We start from the raw sequence: 26,564 nt of genomic DNA, 5'->3' as shown, positions 1-26,564 counted from the left end.
TTTTTAACAAAAAAAAAAAAAAAAAGAAAAAAAGGGGAGCTTGGAGAAAACAAAACACTGGAATGGCAAGTGTTTATATTTTGATGTTGATACTGGATTTTAAAAGACAGGTTCTGGCCTTTGAATCAAAAATCTCTAAAATTGCAATTGATACATGAGCATTCCCTTAGAACAGCCACTCCTTTCTCAATATTATTCCCTGAAGAGGTTCCACTTACTCTCAGAGTACAGCAGAGCATCATGAATTTTCATGAATGAGTGAACAGCCAGAGCAAGGTCCCTTATTTTGCTGATTTTCACACCAAAATGATCACTATAAAGGTATTATTTCCTGCTCAGGGCATCACTTTGGGTCTGCAAGGTGTTTCCCTGGACTGAAGAAGGGTTTGGAAGTGTCCAAGGCCAGGTTGGACAGGGCTTGGAGCAACCTGGTCTAGTGGAAGGTGTCCCTGCCCATGGCAGGGGGTTGGAACGAGATGAGCTTTAAGGTCCTTCCAACCCAAACCATTCTGTAATTTGATGATTTATTTCACAGGAAATAAATAAACTCTGCTCTTGCCTTATCCCATCCTGTGCCATCCCTGGTACAGCCTTCTGTCCTGATCCATGGGGATCTCAGCCTCATCCCATCCAGCTGAGCGTCTCCCACACCTCGGGAGGGATGCAGCCCCCAAAACACAATGCTGGCACTCAGCACCTTTAGGGAGAGCTGGAGGGTCAGCCCTTCCTCCTATGAGCTCTGCTGAGGAATGGGGTGAGATCCTGGAGTTTGCAGTAAGGATTAGAGCCCAGGAGGATTAAGGAAACAAGCATTAGCCTGATTTCGCTCTGCTCTGTGAGAGGAGCACATTAACCTTAATAAAGGTGCTGAGCAATATCTTAATGTGTTTTTCCTTCCTTGTGATCCTGATTTTCACCCCAGTCAGCGGCTGAATCCATAAGGATTCAGCTGCCCTGGGAAGAACTGTGGACCCCGTGTCACCAGGGGAAGATGCTTCCTTGACTTTCCCTGTTTGGCAAACCCAGTGCTTCCCACTCCCAGGACAATTAGAAATGTCTTTCTTTAGTTCTTTCCTTTTAAAAGCCGTATTTTCCCTGACTTCAGGACCAGGTGTTTTAAGACAAATTACAACTGGCCTGAGAGGCATTCTGAACTCATCAGAATTAGTAATGCTGAGATTTGATTGTCAGTATAGTGATTTGAAACCTTTCCCTGAATTCTGGCTGGAAAAGGCACTTACTAACAGGCTTGGGGAAGCAGGAGATGCACAAGCAATGAGAGAGAAGAGGGAGGGAATGCTCAGGACAGACTTGTGTTTTCCTGGAGAACAAACTGAGTTGTTCCCCCTTGAAGCAAATACCCAAACACATGAATTTCCATATGAAATTTTTCTGGAGTGGCTTCTCCTTAATATTATAAAGGCATGTATTCCTCACTGAGCAGTCCCTGTGGAAAATGGTTTAATTTCTGCAGCCAGGGTTATCTTCAGAGGTAGGACATCAGCTCTGGGGCCTTGCCCCATTCCCTGCCCTACTGTGGATGTGCTGTATGCTCTGCAAAGCCACTCTGTGCCCTCAGCACAAGGCAAACACCTTGTTCTGTTGGAGCAGCTCATCCTGCACCTCTCTCTGTACCTCAGTTTCCCACCTGTAAGTGCAAATTCCAGCAGTTTCTGCAATATTGTGATGCATGTTAGTGTTGGCCAGTGAGGGAAGAGACTTCATTCTGCTGGTTGAAAAGTACCTTTGGGGCAGGAATGATGGCAATGAGAATATAAAGGTCTCCCCACGTTTGGGATGGGGCTCATATCCCCCAGTTCTCACCACAGGTGAACCTGTGATTTTCAGGTGATTTTCCCTGTGGAGAACAGCTGAGCAATCCCTGTTCTGTGCTATTTCAGCCAGAGATACTTTATGTTGTTATTTGCATCCACAGAGGAGGAGGAGGCAGATTCCCTGGCTGAGGAGAGGGAGGCTGTATAAATCCATCTCCTCCCTGCAGCCCCCAGCTCTTGCTCCTGAAGAGGTTCTGGCTCTGCCAGGGCCAGCCCTGCTCCCACCCCTACCCACTTCCAGAGCCCTTTCCTACTGTGCATCATCCAAACCCACCTCCAGTGCTTGGTTCCTTTAGATGGTGGCTCCCTGCTTTTAAAGTACAAGCTGACTGTGCTGATATGAGCTGCAGACTTGTAATACTTTATTATTTACTGAGCCCCAAAACAGAACCGAATTCTACCCAGCACCCAGACAGGAACACAGCAGCCCATGGCAACTCTGCTCTCATCCTCTTCTCCTCTCCCTTCCCCTCCATCCCTCCATCCTCCCTCTGGGTGCCCAGACCTCTCTGTGCCCACCGTGTCTGTATGTACCCAGCATTAGCACTATGACTAACATCCATCACGTGTTCCTGCCTGCAGATTATATTTGCATACTCAAAAATCCATACTTTATTTCTTCCCCTGTGTAAGCAGTTACCAGAGCATATTTTTGGCAAATTAGCAGCCACAGCAGAAGCATCTGACTGTGTTTTTAGCATGGCTTGGTGATGGTCAGAGGCACGGAAAGCCTTGGCAGGGCTGGAGGGGGGATAATTTGCCGTATCCGTGCAGTGTTTCACACGGGAACCATCAGTGATTCCCACCTTTCATGGCAGGCAAAGCAGGTGGGAAGTCCCAGCCACCCCTGTCATGCCTGTGTGGGATTTAGGTGAGCCTTTGGGGGATGAGACCAGCAGCTGGGGACAGGACAGGGAATGGAAGTCACCTAGCACAACACGTCGTCCTGCTGCCAGGAGGGATAGGGCAGGAAGGATGGCTCCTGGGGTGTCGTGGCAGAGAACGTCCCCACGTCCACACAGTGACCAGTGGGCCAAGGGAGGGGATTCTCCCTCTCTGCTCTGCTCTGGTGAGACCCCACCTGCAGTGCTGCCTCCAGCTCTGAGGTCCCCAATGTAAAAAGGATATGGAGCTGCTGGAGCAAATCCAGAGGAGGCCACAGCGATGCTCTGAGGGCTGAGCCCCTCTTCCATGGAGATAGGCTGGGAGAGCTGGGGGTGTTCACCTGGAGAAGAAAAGGCTCCACCAGGGAGACCTTAGAGCCCCTTCCAGTGCCTAAAGGGGCTCCAAGAGAGCTGGAGAGGGACTTTGGACAAGGGCCTGGAGGGGCAGGACAAGGGGGAATGGCTTCCCACTGCCAGAGGGCAGGGTTAGATCGGATGTTGGGAAGGAATTCTTCCCTGTGAGGGGGTGAGGCCCTGGCACAGGTTGCCCAGAGAAGCTGTGGCTGCCCCATCCCTGGAAGTGTTCAAGGCCAGGTTGAATGGGGCTTGGAGCAACCTGGGATAGTGGAAGGTGTCCCTGCCCATGGCAGGGGATGGAACTGGATGAGATTTAAGGTCCCTTCCAACCCAAACCATTCTGGGATTCTATGATCCTATCCTTGGGAGGACCCATACAGTAAGGTAGAACATTTGGGGGGCACATTTTTCCCAGTGATCCCCCTGGCTGTTGCACATCAGCCGGGGTGGCCAGTGAGGATATCCCCATCACATACCACCAGGACTGAGGCTAAGTGAGCATCCTCCAGTCCTCTCTTTTCTCCCATAGATCTCTCTGGCATAGGTGTTTTTGAGGTGTGAAACTTGATCTGTGTGTGAATCCTCCTGGGCCTTTCTGATATCGAGTAGCTGGAAAGGGATATCTGTAAAACTCACTCTTTTAGTCGGAATTCAAGAGCCCGGCCTAATTATTGCCATCGGACATCTTTAATTAATATGCTGCAGAGGTCGGAGATAAGAGGGGGGCTGAGCATACCAGGCAGGATCCTTTGCAAGATAAACTAGCAATTTGTAAAACCCAATTACTTTGACTTGGTTTGGAAAAGTGGATGGCCACTCTGGACCTCTCGGACCTCCTTCCTGGATTTTGCTGAGCGGGGAAAGTGAGCTGGGAGGTTTGGATTGCTGCTCTTGCCCAACACAGTCACCACACCAGGAGGATCTGGCTGTACCTCAAGGATGGGACAGAAAACCTGTCCTTTGGATCCTGCTGCTCCCACGTTCCAAGCCTGGGGAGCTGCTCCCAAGTCACCGATTATTTTATTATTATTCCAGCTAACCTGGAAATACACGAGGTATTGACCCAGGATGGTGGGTTGTGTTTGTTTGTTTAACTCAGTGTTAGCGATGGATAGGGAATATTTTCTAAACATTTGACTCTTTCTGAGGTCATGTTGTGATAATAACATGTGTGTGTCCTTCGGCCTCAAAGTGCTTTACAACATCCTGAATTGCTGCTGGAATGTCTCCACACGAGAAACTGGAGGCAGGGCAGGTCTGTGCAAACCTCCCCACGTGCTCTACTCCGTGTGTTTGCCAAAGGCTTCGTCATGCAGGACATGGAACCAGCTATCTTGGTTTGGGAAAAGCCTGGGAACAGCCTTCAGTCTGTAAAGCTTCTACTTAATGGTGTTCCTGGAGTGGGGCCAGAGGGCTCAGCAACCTACAAAATGCCAAATCTTGGGTGTGGGGAGAGGGTGGAAAGAAAACAGTCATTCCAACCCAAAAAATCCTGATTTTTTTTTCTCATTCTAACACTGTAAGGAAGTTGGGCTGAGTTTATATCCAAGTGCATGATCCCACCTTGTGCCAAGGGAAGCCCCATGTGCATGAGCAGCCCATCATCCTCCCTTTGGGCTTCCCCCCATAACATTCAAAATCCAGCTATTCCTGTGGCCTGCCCTAAGGGAGCCCCTGGGGCTGCTTATTTTTGTGGAAGCAGAATTTCCCTGGGCATCACTGTTGGTCTTTGCCATGTTTCTCTAAGCAGGAGAGGACTTGGAGTCCAGACAGCCCCTCAGTGTGGGGCAGCAAGAAGCAAAGCTGAGTGCTTCCCACCTTCTGGCATTGCTCACCGGCACCTGCTGAGCGCAGCCAGAAAGGCTGCAGTGCCAGAAGGGGCATTTTCCAGGTGTTTCAGGTCTCTCCATCATTCTCAGGTGCAAAAGGCACCTGGAATGGAGACAAATGGCATCAGTGAAGTGACTCTTCCTCGTGCCCGAGGTTCTGGCCCCAGGTGCTCCATGGGCCAAGGGTGAGCCATGGCTTGGTGGCCTCTTCCCAGCTGTGGTCCAGAAAGACCTTGTCTGGAAGAGTGAGCAGCTCAGTTCCCTCTGTGATCCTGGATCCACATGATCCCGGCCACAGTGCCTGTACCCAGGGGGATGAACTGGAGATGGGGATTGGTTCTCTACTCCCCAGGAAAATCCCCAAAATCTGTTTGGCAAAGCCAAGGAAATGAATGGAATCACGTCATTCTTCCTGGTACCTGTGACTTCTCTGATCCTCCCAGAGCACTTTGAAAATAGGAGGTAATTAGTGTTCCCAGACCCAGCTGAATTGCTGGAGTGCCGCTACCTTATCCGTTTCCAGCAGGGAATGTGGAGGCGCAGAGGTTGCACTCAGGATTTCACTGTTGGCTTTGAGCAGGGTCCTGCTCCTCTCCCCATATCTGAAAGGTGCAAACTGGACCAGCTCTGATTTCAGGGATTTTGGCATGATGGGGACAACAGGAGCTGCCCTGCAGACTCTCCGCTCTCTTCCCAGAATGGATTTTATCCAAATGCTGAGGAAGTGCTGCTGCTTTTCATTGCTCAAAACATACAATCTTCTGCTGGGGAATCAAGAATTATGCTTTGGAGGCCAGTGACTTCCCGCTTTCTGCTTTCAACCTGGGTGCTTCCAGCCAAGGATGGGGCTCTGCACTGTCCTCAAGGCAATGGAAATTCTGCAGGAGTTTTAAAAGTGGTCTGGAAACAAGCCAGCCTTGCTTCAAGGGGAGTGAGCCAAAAAAACCCCAAACTCAGGCTTAGGAATACAAGTGAACAGGGCCAACAGCATTGTCCATTTCTTGTCTCCATGTTTCCGTCCCATCCCAACTTTCCCTGTCTTTCCCATGAGCCTGTTCCTTTTCTTATGCTTCATCTGTTATTTCTGAAGAAGGAATATTCTCTCCAATCCATCTTTTGGGATGACTCCAGTTATTTCCTCCTAGCCTCAGGTTGTGCCCTCTCCTTAGCTCTTTTTGGCATGGACGTGGCCTCTTCCTCATCCTTCTTGGCATCACCTTTATCTTGGCCAAATCCCACTGGAGCGATGACACCAGGGTGATTTGGAATCTTCCCTGGGGTGGGAAGATTGGTGAGCAAGATCATAACCTGCTTATTCTCTCGTGCTCTGATTTTACTGCAAAAATCCCATTCCCAGGGCAGGATCTGACCCTCTTTTCAGCAGGATTGTGGGGGTGGCTGCCCAGTACTCTCCTATCTGCTCTTGTCTGTGACTTAAACCCACAGATGCTGCCCTGGCCACCTAATGGATGCTGCATTTTCTCAGTGAAATCACTCCATTAATCTCATGCAACTAATGCTTTGGGAAGTGTTTTGCAAATATTGATAGTCAGGAAAGAGCTACAATTCAGACATGGCAGCTGCTTCGGTTGTATTGCCCTAGTAAGTCATGAATTACTGAGCTCAGGAGGATTTTGTGGCTGCCCCATCCCTGGAAGTGTCCAAGGCCAGGTTGGATGGGGCTTAGAGCAACCTGATCTAGTGGAAGGTGTGCCTGCCCATGGCAGGGGTTGGAAAGAGATGAGCTTTAGGGTCCTTTCCAACACAAATAGTTCCATGATTCTGTGATGATTTTCTTTCCTTTTCAAGACTTTCTTGGCTGCTCTTTGTCCTTCTTCCTCAGTGCAGAAGGGCCATGCAGAATTGGGATGGGTATTTGTGTATCTTAGAGGCATCCATAAGAGTGACCTGCATGGCTGAGGGAAGAGGTTGGGACCTTTTCCTCCCCAGCAATTCTCCATCGTGATGGCTTTTCCTCTTTCCTGGCTTGGGCAATACAATCAGCTTGTGACCAGGATTGCCTTGGCTTTATCCTGCTTCCCATCCCAATGGAGGCATGTTCCCTGACTCATTCTATCACTCCCAGCCCCGTCCTGTGGTCCCCACTGTGCCACCTTCCCACTGCACGCTCCCTTTTCAACTCCTGAGCTCTGAAACTTGGGATAGCTATAGCCAGTCCATCCTGGCACGTGAAGTGGAAAATCATAAAATCCTGTTTCCTCTGCAGGGAGAAAGAGTCTCCCAGCTCCTTGTGAGATTAAACCTTGTGCAGTATCTGCAAATGTTGGGAGCAGAGGTTAAGCTGAGCAGGTCAAGGGGAGGAGGTGGCAGCGCTTAGCAATGTAGATCAGATGGCTCTGAAACCTCCCGGCGTCCACGGCCAAATCCTGGGATATTTAGGGGTTTAAAACAGAATGAAGTCAGAGGAAGGAAGTAGTGCTGTTGGGTAAGGAAGGACGGATTAACTCAGCTCCCTGAAGGAAGCTCTTTGATCTGCTTGTGGCCATGGAGGTGCCCAGATGTCTTGGTGGCCCTCTGAGACAATCCCTGGAGATATTCTGTGTGCTGCCTCCAACAGGGAAGCAACAAGGAAAGCAATGACATCCATAAAAACAGAGATAGGTTTCAGATTTTGCTCTCTGCTGGGAAGTGCTCCATGGTGGTGAGGGGAGAATCAGGATGGACTGGCTGGATGGGATGGCTCCTTGCATCCTCTGCTTGGAAAAATCAACCTTGCTGAGGAGATGCAGAGGCTGCTCCTGGCAGCCATGCAATTCCAGCAGTACATACTAAGGCCACACAGGGATGAGCTTCCTGGGCTCCTCAGCCTGACTGGGGACATGCACAGGCTGCAGCTGGAACCTGCTGGGACCAATTTGTGCCTCTGCTCTGGCCGGGCCACGCTGTCACGGTCCATCCTGGAGCACTTTGTTCTGCTCTTTACCTGTCCCTCATCTTTCCAGCACAGGGCTGTGCTTGCTTTATGGTGCTTCAGCTTAATCCAGGGAGTTTTTTTCAGCTGCAGATTTGCCAGGAGATGAGGAGGTCAAGGGACGTGCCTGGAGCCAGGGATCAAGTCAAGGGATTCAGCCAAGGGAAAGGGAAGACTTGGGCAGGACAGGCTCTGATGAATCCCATTCAGGACCTTTTCTCCCTGTCCCCTTCCCCATACTGGCATTTTTCCTTGAAATGCATTGAATCCATCTCTAGGGGAAACAGGAGGCTGAGCACAGTGTGAGAACATCCCAAGCCATCTTGGAAGCTCCTTTGCAGAGTACTCGGAGTGTTGAGGATAATTTCTCTCACCCAGTTGCTGCCCATCACCCCAGCAGGTTGTCCTGCCAAGATGCTCTGGGATGGAGCCAGAAAGGGCAGTGAGATGGTGCCAGGTCCCCAGGGAATGCATGGACAGCTTGGTGGGATCTCTCCTGCCACAGCCACCATTCCAGGCTGCCACTAGGCATGGGGCAAGCCATGGGGGCATGGCACCAGCTGTTCCCTGTTCTTGTGGACACCAAGGTGGACTGCAGTGGGACAAGCCAGGCTCACTGCTCCAACCCAACCACAGGACATGTCTGATGTCTCCTCTGAGCTGTTTTCCAGCCATCTTGCCGGTTGTCCCCCATCCTTCTTCCTGCCACCACCTCGCCCTGCCCTGCCAGTGCCTGCCCTAATCCCCGTGCTCTGCTCCCTCCCCAGTGCTAATCCTATAAACCCTCAGTAAATCCTGCCCACCTGCCCCTGCCTCTCCACATCCCTTCTCCAAGGCAGTCTTTGTGGGATCCCTCAGTTTGGGGCTGGTGTTTTTTGGGGTTGCACAAAGCTGTCACCCAGACAATGTAGCACCTTAGGATGTTGCACTGGAGCACCAGGAAGGATGCCCAAGTCCTGCAGGATTTGTGCAAAGCACTAACTGATAAAAGACAGCTGATGCACCCCAAAATGCACCCCAAAATGTGGCCTGGTGCTGGTTTCACACTCTCAAGAAGCAGTTCCTGTGCTCAGCATGAGCGACTCCAGCCCAGACCTATCTCCAGAGCTACTGCTGAGCCCCAGAACCGGGTGTGAAAATTCCTAAGGGAGTCCTGGGGGTAGGATTGGCTGGATTCATGCAGAGTTCACTATTTCAGCAGGTCTATTTTAAGACTGCCTTGGCGTGTGGGAGAGGGGCTGGCACAAAGGGAGGTCCCAGTGCTCCGAGGTGCTGCCTGTGCCCATCCCAGCCCTTTGCAGCCAGGGGCTGGGACCAGCCACAGCATCCCAGCATCACCAGTGCCTGGCAAGGAGCCATCCTTGGGCTCGTCAGTCTGCCCCACAAGGGCTTAGGCGAGCAGTGAATCACTGTGTCTTGAGCTGGTCCAGAAAAGATTAAGCCAACCTAAGAATAAAAACAAGCCCTGCAGTTCAACCGGCTGGGATAACACCTGGAATTGTGCCAGTCACCAAGCTCCAGGAGGAGATGGGATTATGCACCCCGAGCAGATTATCACCCACCCCCATTTCAGTGCACAGGGTGAGTGATGTGCTCCAGTTGTGCTTCTTGGACTGGAGGGGTTCCTTGTCCCTCCATTCCCAGTGCTGTGGTGGAGTCCTGTGTGTGTTTCATCCCACTAATGACCAGTTAAGCAACTCCAGTAACTGCCCAGACAAATGTAGGAGCTCAAATGGGCACATTTCTGAGGGGAATAACCAAATGGATCTCTCCCTGTGAGGCCTTTGTCTCTATAGAGCTGCTTCCTTCCTCAACACACCGGAAGAAGGCACTATGTGTATAAATAAATGTATTGTTATATGCCACCCATCCAATGTGATATAGCATCGATCACTGTCGGCAGCATGGATGGGATTGGAATCTGCTCCTGGATAACGATTCCCCCTTCCCGTCTCCCTGCTCCCTTTTCTTTTGCACTAGGGATTGATCCAAGGGACAGTTCCTCGATGCCTTGGCTGGTTTCTAATATTCCCATGCTGCAGGTGGAGTGCAGGCCCGCAATCCAACCATGGATTTCCTCCTACAATGTGACGTTACAATCCTTGTCACGGAGATGGGACTGGGATCCAGAGCTGCACTTGGCTGCTCCCACTAGTAAAGGGCTCACGGAGGAGTTTGATGCCGTTAGCTGACCACAGGCGGCCGTGCCATGAACCCCCTCTTTGCTTTTTGTCTCCTCTCCCCAGGGACATACCAGGGCCAGTGGGTCGGAGGGATGCGCCAGGGTTACGGCGTCCGGCAGAGCGTTCCCTACGGCATGGCCGCGGTTATCAGGTCACCCCTGAGGACGTCCATCAACTCCCTGCGCAGCGAGCACACCAACGGCACGGCGCTGCACCCCGACGCCTCGCCGGCCGTGGCCGGCAGCCCGGCCGTGTCCCGGGGGGGCTTCGTCCTCATGGCCCACAGCGACGCCGAGATCCTCAAGAGCAAGAAGAAGGGCATCTTCCGGCGGTCGCTGCTGAGCGGGCTCAAGCTCCGCAAGTCCGAGTCCAAGAGCTCCTTGGCCAGCCAGCGGAGCAAGCAGAGCTCGTTCCGGAGCGAAGCCGGGATGAGCACGGTCAGCTCCACCGCCAGCGACATCAACTCCACCATCAGCCTGGGCGAGGGCGAGGCCGAGCTCTCTGTCATTGAAGACGACATCGACGCCACCACCACCGAGATCTACGTGGGCGAGTGGAAGAACGACAAGCGGTCGGGCTTCGGGGTGAGCCAGCGCTCGGACGGGCTCAAGTACGAGGGGGAGTGGGCCAACAACAAGCGCCACGGCTACGGCTGCATGACCTTCCCTGACGGCACCAAGGAGGAGGGCAAGTACAAGCAGAACATCCTGGTCAGCGGCAAGAGGAAGAACCTCATCCCGCTGCGGGCCAGCAAGATCCGTGAGAAGGTGGATCGGGCCGTGGAGGCGGCCGAGCGGGCGGCCACCATCGCCAAGCAGAAAGCGGAGATCGCGGCGTCCAGGTAAGGGCATCTCTGTCCCTCCCCACGTGGCATCTCAGCTGGGGTGCCACCCCAGTGGCTTTGCTGGGATAAGTGGGATAAGTGCTCAGGGCAGTGTTTTAGGGATGCTGCTGGAGGCAAGTTGTGGAGGGCATGTGCAGGCACAGCAGCAGTTGGTGCTGTCTGGACCCCAAAGTGGGAGCAGGCAGCACCCTTGGGCGTGCCCAAACCTCATGGGTGGTGTTCATAATGGGGTGGATCCAAGCTGAATTGTCCCTCTGCTAATTCCAAGCGGGCTACAGATGCACAAGCTTCCCAAAGGAGCCGGTGAGGCCTTGCAGGGCCACCCAGGTGCAGCTGGGGCAGGGGTGGTGGCACCATGGTGGGACTGCATGTGTGGGGCTCACAGGCTGAGAGCTGTCACTTAGGGGGTACTGGGTTATCCACCCTGTTTTTCCCTATCCCTCTGGAGAAGCAGGATTATGCCCTTAGCAGAAGAGCTCCTGAGATGCTGTTTGCTCATATCCTCTGTCTGACTTACAGCCAGGAGGAACCATCCCAGGGCTGGCCTGTGCTGGGAGGATTCCCAGCTATCTCCATTCCCAAGAGGGTTTTTGAGAGGAAAAACAGTCAAATCTCTGGCTGCAGCTGATGCCTGGGGAGGGTTTGCCCTGCCTGAGGCTCTGCTGGAAAACAGCAGATCTGGGTGCCCAAATAATCCTCCTTCTCCCTGTGCAGACTGCAGTCAGCGTGGAACTGCTCAGGAATCCAGAGCTGGGACCCGATCTGGCTAAAAATCAGCAGGAGGGAAGGGGGAAAGGAGTCGTGTCTAATTTAGATTGAAATAGGGTCCCCAGCTCAAAGCAGGGCCAGCTCAAGCACCTCCTAGCTGGCTCCCAAAAGGCACCTGGAGCTTTGTGGCTTTGCAGCAGTTCCCAGACTGGAGGTGAGCTGAGGAGGAAAAGCTCCTCTGGAGAATTCAGGGCTCTTTGTATCCCTTTTTGGGATGGTTTATTAGAGCATGTCATTCCTTTCTGTTTTTGAGCAAGAGCTATATATAGCAGCCAGGCTGGGAAAAAGGGCTGGGGTTAGGGGAAAAACCCAGGTACCTCCTCAGTCTCCTGTGCAGGATTAATTGTTGAGTCTGGTATATTTGTATGCAGAGTCACACTTGAAATCCTTATCAGCCTGCCTGCTGATGGCTTATCTGTAATATGAATGAGACTCCCAGGCCTGCTTTGGGAGCCTTTTTGGGCTTGATGATGTTTTTGAGCTGATGTTGTACCAAATTGTTGTCAAAGCTTTAGAATAAAACTAAAAATCCTACTAGAATGCCAGGTAGGAAAGCAGAGCAGCAGAAAGACTAGATCTTTCCCTGTGATCTGGGGATGTGAATGCCTCAAAAGACCTGAATCCTGGAAATGTGGAGCTCTAGTCTGCTGTGGGGTGAATCCTGGAAATGAGGAGCTCTAATCTGCTGTGGGATGCTGGGTCTGAGGACCTGAGCATCCTCCATCTCTGGGTGGTAATGGTCCTGGAACATCATGAATGTGGGATTGGAAGAGATGTGACCCTTCCCCCTCCCATGCTGGAAATGCTTAATAAGCTCTTGGCATATAATATTCCACTTCTGATTATGGGAAAGAAGAAAAAAAAATCAAGTCAGACAGGAATGCCTGATGCAAATACTTCCCTCTCCTGCACTGACTGGGGTGCTGTGGTCCTGAGCTGTGCTGGAAAGCAGCAGGGAGGATGGAGGATGGAGAGCTGGAGGGAGGATGCAGCCTGTGGTCACATGTGTGCATGGAGGAGGGGAAAAGCTGTGGGATTTGTGAGATTTGACCCCTTCAGTCACCAGTGAAGATGCAAAGAAATAAATACCTGGGATGCAGTGCCTTGAATATATTCCACCAGAGACCAAAGCTGGTCCTGCCAGAAAATGCTCTGTGAGCAATCCGACACCTCCATCCTGCATCCCAGCTCCCTCCTCCTGGCTAGTCTGCCCTTGACTGGACACATGGAAGGAAACAAGTGCTGGGAATGCAGGGCTTGGCTCTTGCCATGGCCCAGCCGCTGCCTGCAGTGCACGAGGGCTGCTGGTGTGTTGAAAAGCCCTTTATTGATCCCCTGCACTGCCCAGCTCCGACTGCAAGAGCTGGGGACAGAGACACTCCAACGTGACTCTGTGCATTAGCCCTGAGTTACCAACGGGCATGACACCGTCCTGGGGATGTTTGCTGCCTCTGTTAATGGCCTGTGCTGAGGCCCCAGTGTCTGTCAATGAAGAGCCAAAGTATCTGGCTAGAGCTGGGCAGGACTGTGGGATTTAGGCTTTGCTGGAAACAGAGGGCAGATGGGATTAGGTGGATGTACAGGCTCAACCCTAGAAGTGTCCAAGGCCAGGCTGGACGTGGCTTGGAGCAACCTGGTCTAGTGCAAAGTGTCCCTGCCCATGGCAGGGGGCTGGAACGAGGTGGGCTTTATGGTCCCTTTTAACCCAAACCATTCTGTGTTTGTATGAATTTTACGATTCTATGATAAAGCAGCTCTCCCTGCTTCTACGCTGAGGTCATAGAATCACAGAATCATAAAATCACAGTCAAAGAATCATCACAGAATCAGGGAATGGTTTGGGTTGGAAGGGACCGTAAAGCCCATCTCGTCCCACCCCCTGCCATGGGCAGGGACACCTTTCACTAGACCAGGTCGCTCCAAGCCCCGTCCAGCCTGGCCTTGGACACTTCCAGGGATGGGGCAGCCACAGCTTCTCTGAGCAACTTGTGCCAGGGCCGCACCGTTGTCACAGGGAATAATTTCTTCCTAATATCCCATCTAAATCTCTGCTCTGTTAACTTAAACTGCTTTGTCTGAACCCTTCAATCCTGCAGCTCGAGTTCTCCCACTTTGCAAGGGTTTTGGCCGAGAGTCTCTGAGCCTGCAGAACCAGAAGAGAGGAAGGTTTTACATACCTAGATCCAGCTAGAAAGGCTTTCATCTAGTTAGTCCGATTAATTTTAAAGCTTCCTAATGAAGGAACACTCCCCTGCAGTGCCCACACCAAATTCCACCGTCTGAATAACAAGAAAGGCACAAAACAGGCAGTGGGTGCCTTGGTGGAGGAATCCTGGTGCTCATTTTGGTGGCTTTAGGAACCAGGCGTGCAACATCCCCCCTCTAAGACCAACACGAGTGACTTACCAGCACCTGGGGATTTTATATAGCACCGGTGTGTGTCTGTGCATGTGTGTGTGTGTATTCTTTTCTGTCTAATGATATGGCTGAGTTCACTCTGCAGCCTTTCCCTTGGTGGGGGAAAATATGTGCCCACCCACGTATTTCATTAAATTTGTAAGAATTCAGTATTTTTGAAAACTCTGCCGCTCTGTCAGATTTGGTTGGAATTGGCCAACACGTTCAAAAGTTATTAGTGTGGGAGTGATGGCATATAGATATATAAACAGCACAATCACAGAAGTAAAGCCCCATTTCCTGAGGAAAGTAGGCTAAAAACACAGTGTACTGGAGACAAGTAAATTGGGTTCCTAAAGTTGTTTTAGTCAGAATGGAGTACAATGATTTCTGTGACACAGAAAAATAAGCTCATTTAAAGAATAGTTTTTTAGATTTGGGAGACGATTCTCCTAAATTTTCTCTGATGCAATTAAAATGAGAAACACTTTATTCCCTCTTATCATTCCCATTCACTGAAATCATTTGTGTAAAGTGAGCGGGCAAAAAGGGATATGAATGAGGGCTGAGAAACTCCTGTTGATAACACCTGCCTCATCCCTGGACGTGTTGCCCTGTCCCTGGAAGTGTCCAAGGCCAGGTTGGACGGGGCTTGGAGCAACCTGGTCTAGTGGAAGGTGTCCCTGCTCATGGCAGGGGCTGGAACAAGATGAGCTTTAATGTCCCTTCCAACCCAAACCATTCTGGGATTCCACGATCAGTTTTTGGAGGTAGCCAAGGAGGGAACCCTTTTTCAGCCTGTTTAAAATAAAGGTGCAGGGTGTCCTTTAAGTGCTATGAGATCCTTCATTCCCTCTCATATCAGCCAAGAACCACCACTCTTCTGCTGCCACCCTGGAAGGATGAAGGATGCACTGGATGCACCGACTCCCATCTCATTAATGCTCACATTGATACCTAAGGCAAATTGTCTGTAGGCACTGGTGTGTCATGGTCCACTAAAATATAATATCCAGGCAAGAAAGGTGGGCCAGAAAGCTCATCCCACCCTTGGCTTTCAGCACAGCCTCCTGCTGTAGGTGATGGATGCACGTGGAGTGTCCGGGCGAGCTCAGGACCACACTCCACACTGCACAGCTGATGATGGTAGTTCTAATGCAAAGCAGACAGACCCAAATTCTCTCCAGGGTTTCCTTGTGTTACCACAGTTCAAGGTGTTGTAATTAGTGGCTGGACTGCTTATGAGAGGAAGGACCATCAGCAGTGCTGGAGATGAGTCCCAGATGGGTGGCATGTGACAACACTCCGCTCCTCTCCAGCACTGGCTTCATGGGACCCCTTGTTCAGAACTTTAAGTAAGAGCTCCTGGGAGCAGCCAGTGCCCTGGCACCCTGTGGGGGGGAGGCTGTTCTCAGGTTAGTCCTAAGTAATGCTCTTCCTGGCGTAATTATAGCCGAGCCATTCACCAACCATGGGAAAAATATAATTAAAGCTCGACAGTCTCGGGAGGAATCGGGCTACAAATTACCACAGTGTCATTCAACTTCAGAAAGGGAAGCTGGAGAAAAATAGAAGAAGGAAGCAAATAAAGACAACCTGGCAGTGAGGGGGGGGTAAAGGGAAGTGTTTGGACTCAGCATGGATGCTCCTCGAGGATGCTGCAGTGAGGGCGAAGCATCCGGCCGCGTTTGACGTACGACAGGGAGCGGGGAGGCAGGAAAAGCCCCGGAGAGCTGAGCAGCAAAGTGCAGGAGGTTGTTTGAACCAAACAGGTATTTTCTTCAGAAAAATGGAAACGCATCCCGGGCAAAACCCACAGAAAAGAAAAGATGCTGCAGTTGTGATCCCAAACATTGTGAGCCGCGGTAATGTCCCCACCGGCGGCTCGAGCCACCGTAATGCTGCTTAATGCTCTGCCAGGCCTGTGCCTGCAGCTCTGCCATTGTGCTGCACTGCCTTTGATTGCAGGTTTCTGCTGCTTTTTGGGTGCCTGAGGGGTCTGTCTGCGGGGCTCCCGCATTAGTCTCGCCCTAATCCTGCCTCGTGCTGCCCAAGGGGCTTTAGATGGAAAGGGAGGAGGAGGAGGGGGGTGGGGGTTAAGGGGAGTGTTGTGGTCCCAAAAGGGTTGTGTGTCCCCTTCCTCAGGTCGGGATGGCAGGGATGACCAAAGCAAGAACAGGTCACAGATTCAAGGACAGGGCTGAGCTGATGCCCAAGCGGGTCAGGGTCTCCCACCAGCCCCTCTTTGGGCAGCTCTGGGTCCAGGGAGGGTTCCTCTGACTATGGTCCCTTGGAGAAGTTCTACCTGTTTCCCTGAGGCTGTGGAAGCCACCTGGAGCCTGGAGCTCTGCAGGAGTCACCTCAGCCCATGAGCTGGGGGACTGATGGGGTCACGACAGCATCACCTGGTACCTGCTGGGTCTCATGCAGGGTAAGCACACTGCCTCCATCCCTGCCCAGTCTCTCCATCCTTTCCTTCAGGGGTGCAAAGAGACAGGGAGGAAAACACAGAGGGGATGGATGGGGGTGGCTCAAAGGCTGAGAGCAGTTGGGGCAGGAGGTGATTCTCTTCCTTCATAGTACCCTTTTCTTGTCCCTCCCTGCCCTCTCTCCCCCAAACAGCCCCTGTACAATGCAGAGAAGAGCAAAGCCAGGGGCTGGCAGCCTCTGACAGGTTCTGCCACGGATGGAGCTGAGCATTCCCTCCTGCCAGCTCCTTCTCTGCCACCTCCCTCCCCTGCTCCTGCCCGTGCCAGGCTCCTGCATATTGACAGTGGTCAGAGGATGGGATTAGGATCAGCTGTTATTTCTCATGTTGGTGTGTCACTGTCAACTGGGATGACACGGGCACCTCTGACTCATGGTAAGCCCATTTCCACCTCTAGGCCAGGACACTCAGGGATCAGCAGATCCCGGATGGCATCCTGGAGCGTCGCAGCCCTACCCAGTGCCAGCTCTTGCGGGATGTGATGTCGGCACCGTGACCGTTTACGTCCTCCTGCGATGCCAATTTAATAACTTCCTGCTCAGACAGGATTTACAGCTTTAAGCCCTTTTGTGGCCGTGTCAAAAGTCAGGAGCAGCCGCTGTGCTTTGCGCAGGGCCAGCTCGGAATGTCCCCAAGTGCCACCCCGCTGCCTGCGGGGCAGGGATGGCAGGGCACATCCATCCACAGGTATGGACAGGCTGCAAAATTGAGCGTCTTTCATAGGAATGATGCTTTACAAGGTAATCCAACTGGAAAAACTTTGGCAGGGTCTTCTGTAGCCTCTGGGAGAGCAGCTAGGCAGGTTTTTGGTTTTCATTGCCCTCCCATCCTTCAGCCACCACCACTGATCCCAACTTGGCAATTCCCACCACCTTCCTTCTCTGTTGAGCCAAATAAGAGTTAAACCACCCCATCCCTATGGCCCAGGCATGTGACATACATTCCTATAATCATTCCCAACTTTGCCAGGTTGCAGATAAATAACCAATTCAGAGCAGAGATTCCCAGCCCATTGGATTTGCCGTGGTCCTGTCCAGCTGTGCTGCTCTCCCAGATCCATGTGGTTTGTGTCATATCAGGCCCACAGCAAAGCACAGCTGGAAGGGATGGTTTTGCCGGAGAGTGAAGCAGGAAAGGGGTCTTGGGATGCGGGAGGAAGCGGAACAGCCGGTGGGATGGGAGAGTCGTGCCGCTGCCGGAGCGCCGTGTGCCTGCTCCATGGTCACCTGTGCAGGGAGACCAGATGGAAGCGGGCAGGGATGGATGGCACCGGCCGGCAGCGAGGCGGGAGGATGGGAGGTGATTCACTCCTGGCAGGCACCGCTTCCATGGGAAGGGGCTGCCCCGGAGAGCTGGGCAGGAGGCGAGGGGGAGCGCGGGGGGCAAAGGAGAGGCTGCCTCCTCCTCTTCCTCCTTCTCCTCCTCCTCCTATCGCACAGCAGCCCATCGCAGCCCGGATCATCTGCCTGGACTTTAATCCAAGCCTTTTACCGGCTTAGCGCAGGGGCTGAGCGGCCGGCGCTGCTGTCCCGCTGGGACGGCCCTTCTGGGGAGGTGGGGCAGGATGATTTCAGCCCCCGGAGCCCTGTGAGATCCCCCCACTAACCTAACAACCTCCTACCTGCCCTGGGAATAGGGAATGAGCTAAGGAAGAGGACGGGGAAGCTTCTTCCTTATCCTTTTGGGTGGAGCAGCCCTTCATCAGATGGGAAAAAAAGCAAAAGCCAACAAAACCAACACAAACCCAGCCCCTGCTTTTCCTTTCTGCTGCTCTTCTTATTCAAGGACCAGAAGCTGCAGCGTTGCTTTTCTCAGGGATCTTGGGGAGGGAAGGATTGTTCCTCCCCCAGCAGGATTGATCCTCCCCCAGCCTTCTTGGCTGCCTGGCAGAGGGGCTGGCTTGCAGCCCCCTCGCTCTCCTCCATCCTCATCCTCACCCTCCGTGGAGTGCAAGGAGGCTGCTGAGGGTTCAGGCCCAAGGGCTGGGTGTGGAGGATCCTGACTGTGTCATCCCAGCCCCTCACTGCCATGTCCCACCACCCCAAACCCCCCAGCCGTGTCTGTGGGTGCTGCTGCACCGTGTCCCTGCCGTGTCCTGGCAATGCTGTATCCCAAAGCTTTGATCGTGGGGAAGAGCCAAAGGGAAGGTTTTGGGTCCCCCTGCTACCTCCCCATCATGTGAGAGAGGCCTGCCTGCTTTTTTCCTCTCCCAGCTCCCCTTTTGGGTTTTCTGGCTTCTGTTCCTTCTGGCTGCTCCCACCCCAGCTGCCCACCCACCTACTTCCCTGCAGCAACAACCCCAACACCCCCGTGTTCCTGTCCCCCCCCAAACCCCTTCCTCCCTGGGGAGAGCAGAAAGCAATATCAGGAGCACAGCCAAGATGAAAACACAGAGCTTAGCTAAAAAATGAGTATTTCCCTTGCTGGTGTTCCTGAGCATTGCTCCCCACCACAGCCAGAGATTGGGATGCTGGGGGGAGCACAGGGGGATGCTGGGGGCTCTCAAGCCCTCTATGCTCCTATAGTCAGTTTGAAAAGTCTCAAGCAATGAGGTTTCTGTCGCCTTCTCCATGCAGGACAAATGACAAGTTGTCCTGGCTTCCTAATCCAGGAAATTAAAGGATTTGACCATAGACCCTGCTAAGCAAATTTCCCCCCTGAAAATCCCAGGGAGATTTAACCCATGGATCTGACTGATTATCCCGTTAAAGTTGTGACTAAGAAAGGTCCCAATTCTCCAGGGTGCTGAGCGCCCTAAAATCCCATCGTGGCAGTGCTGTGGCCATGCCTGGTGCTCAGCCCAGTGTCCGGTGGGACCTACTTTTCAATTTTGGCCCATCTCCAATGCCCCATTTCCACGGAGAGCAGCTTCCCTTTGCATCATGCTCACTTCCAACTGGGACAGCAGGGCCTCGCAGTGCCCCTGTGTCACCCTCCAGGGTCATGGCAGGTTATGTGTGGACTGTTGGCTTTCCCAGTTGGGCCTCAGGAGCAACCCATATGGGAGATGGGATGGGTGCACCCTGATGAGGAAGGGGTGGGCTCTGTCAGCAGCACCAGCTCCTGTTCATGGACCACAACAGCAGAAGGGAGCCTGGGACCAGGCCATAGAGCTTTGCTGAGCTCACTCTGCTCAATTAAAGCAGTTCTGGCATCTGTCCCCAAAGGAAAAGCTGCAGGAGATGGTGAACTCAAGCAAGGCTGGGGCAGTGGACACTCTGCCATGAAGTTTGTGAGCTGCAGTGGCTCCATGATCTACCCCAAACCAGCAGTTCCTCAGGGTTGTACTCCTTTATGGAAAAGAAATATGTTTGTGAGCTCAAATCTGGACACAGTGGTCACATTGTCCCATGGTCACTCCAGAGACAGGTGGGCAGCTGGTCCCCATCCAACATGAGAAAATCCCTGGGGACTTTCAAACAGCCGTGGCAGGTGACAGGACTTCCCAACCCTTCAGTCCTGGGCATGAACCCTCCAGGGAAGTGGTGGCAGGGATAGTCTGCCACTCTCTCTGAGGAGAGCCAGGGATAAAGCACTTTTCCAAGGGAAGAGCTGTGGGGCAGGACTCGGGCAGGGACCTTGGGCTCACCTGAATTGTATAAATGGGCTCTCTGGAGAGCCAGGCTGCACCTCCTCTCTCTTACCCGGCTGTGTCTCTGTCAGATCTGTCTCTCATCCCCATAGCACGGAGGTGAAGCATAAATAATTAAAAGCCCAGATTCTCTCCTGGCAGAGCTGGGCTCCCAGTCCCTTCCCCTGTTGTGCTGCTGGCTACTTAAGTGGAAATTTTCACTGGCTTTGCCTCGGAGGCAGGTCAGACCTGCAAACCCAGGGCCTCGGGGCATGTTGGTGTTTGAGGGCCTGACAGGGCACCCACTGCCCCAGCAGGTCCTGTGCAGTCACATCCCATCCAAGGCATTGGATGCTTGGGGGGCACTGGCATGAGCAGCATCCACCAGCTGAGGACCAAAGCAGAGCTCTGGGCTGTGTCAATGGGGGATGGAGATGATGGTGCCCATCACCAGCATCTCCTCCAGGCAGGAAATCGGCCTCCTCCCAGCTCTGTGGAGCAACACATGGATGTATTTGCTTTCCAGGCATCTCTGGTGGTCAAAATACAGTTTTCCAGAGTAAAAATACAGGGGTTTTTCGGAGTACCAGACTGTTTAAACACATCCCTTAGACCTCTGTTACATCACCTAGGAAAAGAGTCCTGTCTCCTACCCCACAGGGCTGGAGGTGTCAGAGAACTCCTGGATATCAACCACCTCTGCTCCGACAGCTGGAGAGCATCGTCACAGCTCCCGAGGCCATTTCAGCTCCTTGGCTTGGCCTGAGTCCAGGCTGTGCTGGAACTAAAATTTTAACTTCAGTTAAATGAGGTTTTGGTTGATTTTGGGTGAGGTTTTTATACCGTTTGCTCAGAACCAGGGTGGGTTTTGCTGGTGGGCTGGTTAAAACACTGCATGGCCAGAGGAAGGTCACAGATCCTCCCTCTCCATCAGCCCATCTCCAGGGGAAAAGGAGGACCATGAGCTCAGCATTTTGCTGCCTCTTTGGGACTTTTGTGGCTCCAACAGCAGGGAAAAAAAAATTGCCTGGAAAGTTCATTTGCCAAATGTCTGTTTTGCTTGAGGTGACCAAAACTTGTGAAGCTGCCAAAGAGTCTCAGCCAAAACACAAAGGGGGTGAAGGGTCAGGAAAGGAAAAAAGACTTTTCCTTGCAGTTCTGTTGTGGTTTGCTTTGAAATTTGGCTTAACTTCTTCTTTTTAGGTGTCAAAACTGAAATTCAATGGACAGATCAGCTTTGCTTTTCTGTTGGCACCTCCCTCACCTGGAGTGTTTTGCCTGAACTCCTCAAATTCCCTTATTCTGAGCACTTTTCCCTTGGCTATAGGAAAGAATATCTAATGATTCCCAAGGGGCCGGGGTGTGCTGGTGGCTCCTCGAAGGGATTTGAGGGATTCCCTGGAAGCAGAGCAGAGGCTCCTGAGGCTCCCTTTGCCCGTGGCCTGGTTGAGTTTCTCTCCCTGTGCTGCACTTGGCATTGAGGTTTCCAACTCCAGCTCCATCCCATGGTGGCATCAGCCCAGTGAGGAGGGCAGCATGAAAAACAGGGAAGAATGGGATGTTTTGGGGAGTTATCTGGTGATGGAGGCCAGGGTGGGATGCTGATGATCCACCGAATCCTCCACCTTTTGACCTGCAGCCTGGGGCAGGTCATGGCAGGAGGGGGTACCCAGTGTCCACACCAGCCAGGCATTTTCTGATGGTCTTCAAGCATCCCACAACATTTCTTCCAAATTTGTGGCTGGACTGGGAGTAGTCATGGAATCACAGTGTGGTTTGGGTTGGAAAGGACCTTAAAGCCCATCGAGTTCCAACCCCCCTGCCATGGGCAGGTCATGACCATGTCTCCACCCTCCTCTCCTCGATGAATCCATGCAGATGGATGATGTCCCACCAACCCACCTCTCCAGACCCACCACCAAAACCTGGCCTTTCCCTGGCCAGACCAGCAGTGATGGGCTCGTGAGGGTTTTGCTGGGGCTGCCTTTGGATCCGGCTTTACCCGGAGACAGGACGACGCAGCCGGAATGCGGGATCCAGCCTGAAGCCATTCCAGTCAGCAGCATGTGCAGCCAAAGCCGGCCCTCCACATGTCCAGGCAGGCTGAGTTACGGCTGCTCGGGGAGCTCCAGCTTGGCCTGTTGTGCATTCCAAAATCTCCACCCGACTGCGGCATCGGTGTCGGGATTTTCTGCTCTCCTATTCCTGCTTTTAACACAGCCAGGAGAGATCTGCAGTGTGCAGATGATCCGGTGCTGCTTCCCGGCTTCCTCGGAGATTTTGTGCCTCCTCTTTTCTTTTTCTTTTTTTTTTTTTTTTTTTTTTTTTTTTTTTTTTTTTTTTTTTTTTTTTTTTCCTTTTTCCAAGGGTTGTTAGGGATTTCTTCCAACCTGTTTTGCCTCCTGCCTGGCAGTGGCAGGCTCGTTTGTAATGTGCTATTTTTGCCCAGAGTTAGAGGAGCGTTTGCTGTGCCTTTGGGATGTGAGCGTGGAGGGCTGGCAGGGGATGGAGAGGGGGACTCAGCCTCTCCCATTTCCACTAGATACATTTTCCACTATGTCCATGACAATTATCCAGTAAAATCATGGAAACCTGCCCTATCCAAAGCACCACAGCTGGAAAGCAAGAAATATCCCCCCTGCTTACTCCTTTCCTTCCTTGAAGCTGGCTCTTCCCAAATCCTGCTCCAAGTGCGTTCCCATACGTTTTGCATCACTTTTCAGTACATAATGTTGCTCACATCACTGCAATTATCTCATGCCTTCCCCAGATTATAAGGAAAGGGGAAAATCCATTCCTGGAGCTGGAGTTTGCTCTTGCCTCCGTGTTGGATTTGGGAGAGGGAACCGCCTGGAGCTCGGCTGCAGCCTGGGGGCAGTTCCCTGTCCCACCACTGCCCATGTCTGGCAAAGTGACAGGTCTGGAGAGAGGCCAAACCTCAATCAGTCAGGTGAGACAGTGGCATCAAAGCCATCCTTTCCCAAGGCAAATCCCAGTCTGGGCTGGCAGGCACTGGAACACCGGGATGTGCAGGTACTGCCTGGCCGTGTCGCTCACCTGCCTCCTCCGGAGCTTCATTCCAAGTGACAGATGGCAGGGGATGAGGCTCCCTCTCCAGATGTTAATTATCTTGTGAGCTGTGAATAACATCTCAGGGCAGCCTGTGCATCATCTCCATCAGCTTTGTCCTTGCTGGGGGGCAAGAAGTTAAAAGGAAGGAAAACCCACCAGGAGGGAAACGCAGAGTCTGCCTGGCCCTGCTTATTCCATGTGTCCCTTGGCCAGAGAGATGCTGGGAGCATCCTGGCTGATGGTGGCAGATGTGCCTCTGGATACCAGCTCCCCCTGGCTCAGCCCTTTGAAGTCAGAGGAGTTTGATTTTCTTGTGCCAGGGCTGGGATTTTCTGTTCAGCAAAAAAAAACAGGGATAAAATGAACAAATTCGAGAAGCCCCATGAATGGTTTCAGATGGTGGGAATAAGGTGAGCTGGAGAGGATCATGGTGTTATGACTGTTTGGACACTCTCATCTTCTCCACTGGGAAGGGCCCAGCTTGGTTTGAGTTGTTTCTCTCAGAATTTTGGGGACATGACCCATCCCTGTACCACAAGTCACCAAGGCTTTGCATCTTTACGTGTCATGAATTCAGTTCTCCAGCAAAACTGATTTTATCTGCTTCAAGGCAAGGCACAGGACACAAGGACACGGCCTGGGAATTTTTTTTCCCTTACTTGGATTTAAAAATGGAATTTCAGTACAAAATAGCAAATGACACCTCAGTGAATTCACTCTCCATTTGTAAGCTCCAAAAATTTAAAGGTAGGGAAGGATCTGGCACAGGTGCCTGGAGCTAAATGGGAACTGGCTCCGTCCCCGTTTCCATGAATTTGGGAGTTCATGCATTCCGTGCCCCAGCTGGGCCACAGGCACCTGCTCTCCACAAGGTCTCCCAGCTGGCCTGGGAATGGTTTCCCCCCTTAATGTGACATTTCCCGGTGTAAAACCACAGGGAAACTTGGATTTGGGCTTTTGACCACAACATTTTCCGTGCTTCGCTGTGTTTTGCTTTCTTGGGCAGCAACAAACACACTGAGGGTTTTTTTCAGGATTAAAGGGTTTGAGGGTTTTTTTTCCTTTTCTTTAATTCTCTTGAAATGTGACTTTCAGAGCCATTTTTTCCAAGCCTGCAATCCCCGTTCCTTCTGTCCCATGCCATCCCAGCCTTCCCCAGCCCTTCCCTCTTGCTCTCTCACTGATGGGAGGTTTCCTGCTACTCCTCCCTGTGCTCAGGTGCACAGAGCCCAAGCAGGAATGATCCATCCTCCCATCCCAAACTCTCCCAGTGGAGCTGGGAAGCCTGGCAGCGGGTGTTGGGAAGCCAGGCTTTCTCTTTGCTATGCACAGCACCTGCTTTGTGTCTGGCTGCAAAGAGCCAGAGCAGACGGTTTTGGCTGCATTACGTCATGTCAGAGGTCACATTAAGCAGCTTTTTTCCCTTGATTAAGAATTCCAGAGATGGGGGGGATGGGGGTGTGGAGGAAAAAGCAGACAGAGGGAGCGGGCAGGGAAATATGCCTGTGATAAGCAGGTAAATGGGAATTTATGCACAGATAGCTAATTGGTGTGTCTAATATTCCACCCCCTGAGTACAAGCACTGTATTACTGCCTTCACAAATCACTCAGGGCAAGCCTGGTGCAATAACAACGAGCCGGGAGAGCTGTGAAAAGAGCCAAGCCGGAATTAAGAGCGGGTTTTATCGGGGCAATAAATGCCAGATAGGGAAAATAACAAACAGGTTGTTAATTGCTGCCATCTCCCCGTTCCCTGAAGGCATTGTCTAGACAGAGCCTGGCCTTGGGTCGTGCCTACCCCGACCCTCACCGGCAGGTTATTGCGCTGGGATTTGGGGCTGGAGAGGTGCTGGATACGGGATGTGTGCCAGGTGAAGCCCATGGAGGGGGAAAGGGAGGCAGGATGGGCACTGCAGCTCTCCCCAGCTCTGCCCTAAATCAGGGATGCTCCCGCAGAGGTAAAGCCAGACAGTCTGCAGTGCCTATTAATAATTCAGTCCCAATTTGTCCCATCTAGGAGAGCATGAAGACCAGCCAAGCCTCCCCTCCTCGCAGGCAGGGATGGAGATGCTGCCTGGAGCTCGCAGAGCCTCCTGGTGCTGGTTGCAGCGATCGATCCCACGCTGGCAGGGCCGGGAGCTGGGAACGCCTCTCTTTTGCCATCCTGGAGCGATTGGATAGCCTCGGGAGAGGGTTGCATCAGCATTCCCATCTCCCAGAGCTCTGGGGTTTGGTTACTGGCATCAATCACTTGGGGACTTGTGCTTTGTGTTTCTTGGTGCATCTCTGCTGGATGCAATTAGGGCCAGATCCTGCTCTGCTGTGCCAGAGGGAGTGGAAAACAACCCCTGGGGAATCAACACAGCTGAGGGACTCGTGCTCATACCAGCCTGGGTTTTACACACGGACTGTAGAACTCCTTTTCCTTGTTTCATCCAGCCATCCCTTCCCAGGTCAAGGTGCATCCCGAGGCTTTCCCTGAGCCCCCACTGCTTCTCAAGAGCTGGGGTTGGATGGCAGAGCCTGCAAATGCTCTCTCTGAATTTTTCCTGAAGTGTTTTCTCGCAGCTGGTGTGTGTTTTAATTGAATTTCGCCATTTGAAAAATACATGAACCTCTGTAATGGAGGGAGAAAACATTCTTCCTGTAGGAAGATAAAGATGCATTAAAAAAAAAACCAAAACAAAAAAAAACCATCAACCCCAAAGCTGCCTGATTACATATTGACCTGCAGACAGAGTGAATCCAGTGGAGCCAGCCTGGCCCCTTAGGAAAACTTCAGGCTGTTCATTATGGCCCAGGATGAGCTCACTGGCAGATTAACTCCATCCTCACCACTTGTGATGCTAAAAGCCCTCAGTGCTCGCAGTGAAGCCTTCAGTGATTTACAAGTTTTCCATGAAAATATGGACCACTGGGTCCTTTTACGTGGTGCAAAGTGTTTAGGACTTGTTGCAATCTCATATATGCTCCTGTTGAGGAGCTGGAGAGCTCAGGAGAGGTTTCTATTGGCTCTGGATGTGGGATGGAGGAGGGCTGGGTGGTCTCCATCCCTGCAGATGATCCTGACAATAAAGCAGGAATTTCATACTTCCCTGTCAAGCCTCAGTCCCACTAAGGAGGAGGCTTTGAGTTCAGGGGGACATCAGGGAAGTGAGGAGTTTGCTTGGAAAGGAACAGAAATCCCTTGGTGAGATCTGCCATGTGAATTTCAGGAATTTTCTTTTGCAGAAATCTTGTCCATATGATGCTTTTTAACATTTAAATCACCAATAATAACAATAATGCAGATTTTCCCATGTCCAGCCCAGAGCTCCCTTTGACCCCAAACATGAGTTTTCTCAGAGTCTGCTGCCTGTTTTTTTATTGAGGAGTGTGTTTTTCATACAGAAATGCAAGAAAA

At 52.1% G+C, this 26,564-nt stretch overlaps 1 protein-coding gene across 1 annotated transcript in view; it reads left to right on the top strand.

Annotated features, from left to right (window-relative positions):
* The window catches only part of JPH3 (junctophilin 3), a 54,733-nt gene that overhangs the window by 6,318 nt on the left and 21,851 nt on the right, over positions 1 to 26,564 (top strand). Inside the window, exon 2 of the mRNA XM_027737891.2 lies at positions 10,084 to 10,861. Within this exon, the coding sequence (XP_027593692.1) occupies positions 10,084 to 10,861 (778 nt within the window). The remainder of the gene's footprint in view (positions 1 to 10,083; positions 10,862 to 26,564) is intronic.

The sequence above is a fragment of the Pipra filicauda genome, unplaced genomic scaffold (genome assembly GCF_003945595.2).
Source record: "Pipra filicauda isolate LSUMZ 115617 unplaced genomic scaffold, ASM394559v2 scaffold415_size613988_pilon, whole genome shotgun sequence".
Lineage (NCBI taxonomy): Eukaryota > Metazoa > Chordata > Aves > Passeriformes > Pipridae > Pipra > Pipra filicauda.
Note: the sequence above shows the minus strand (reverse complement) of the source record. Positions and strands in the feature narration are given on the sequence as shown.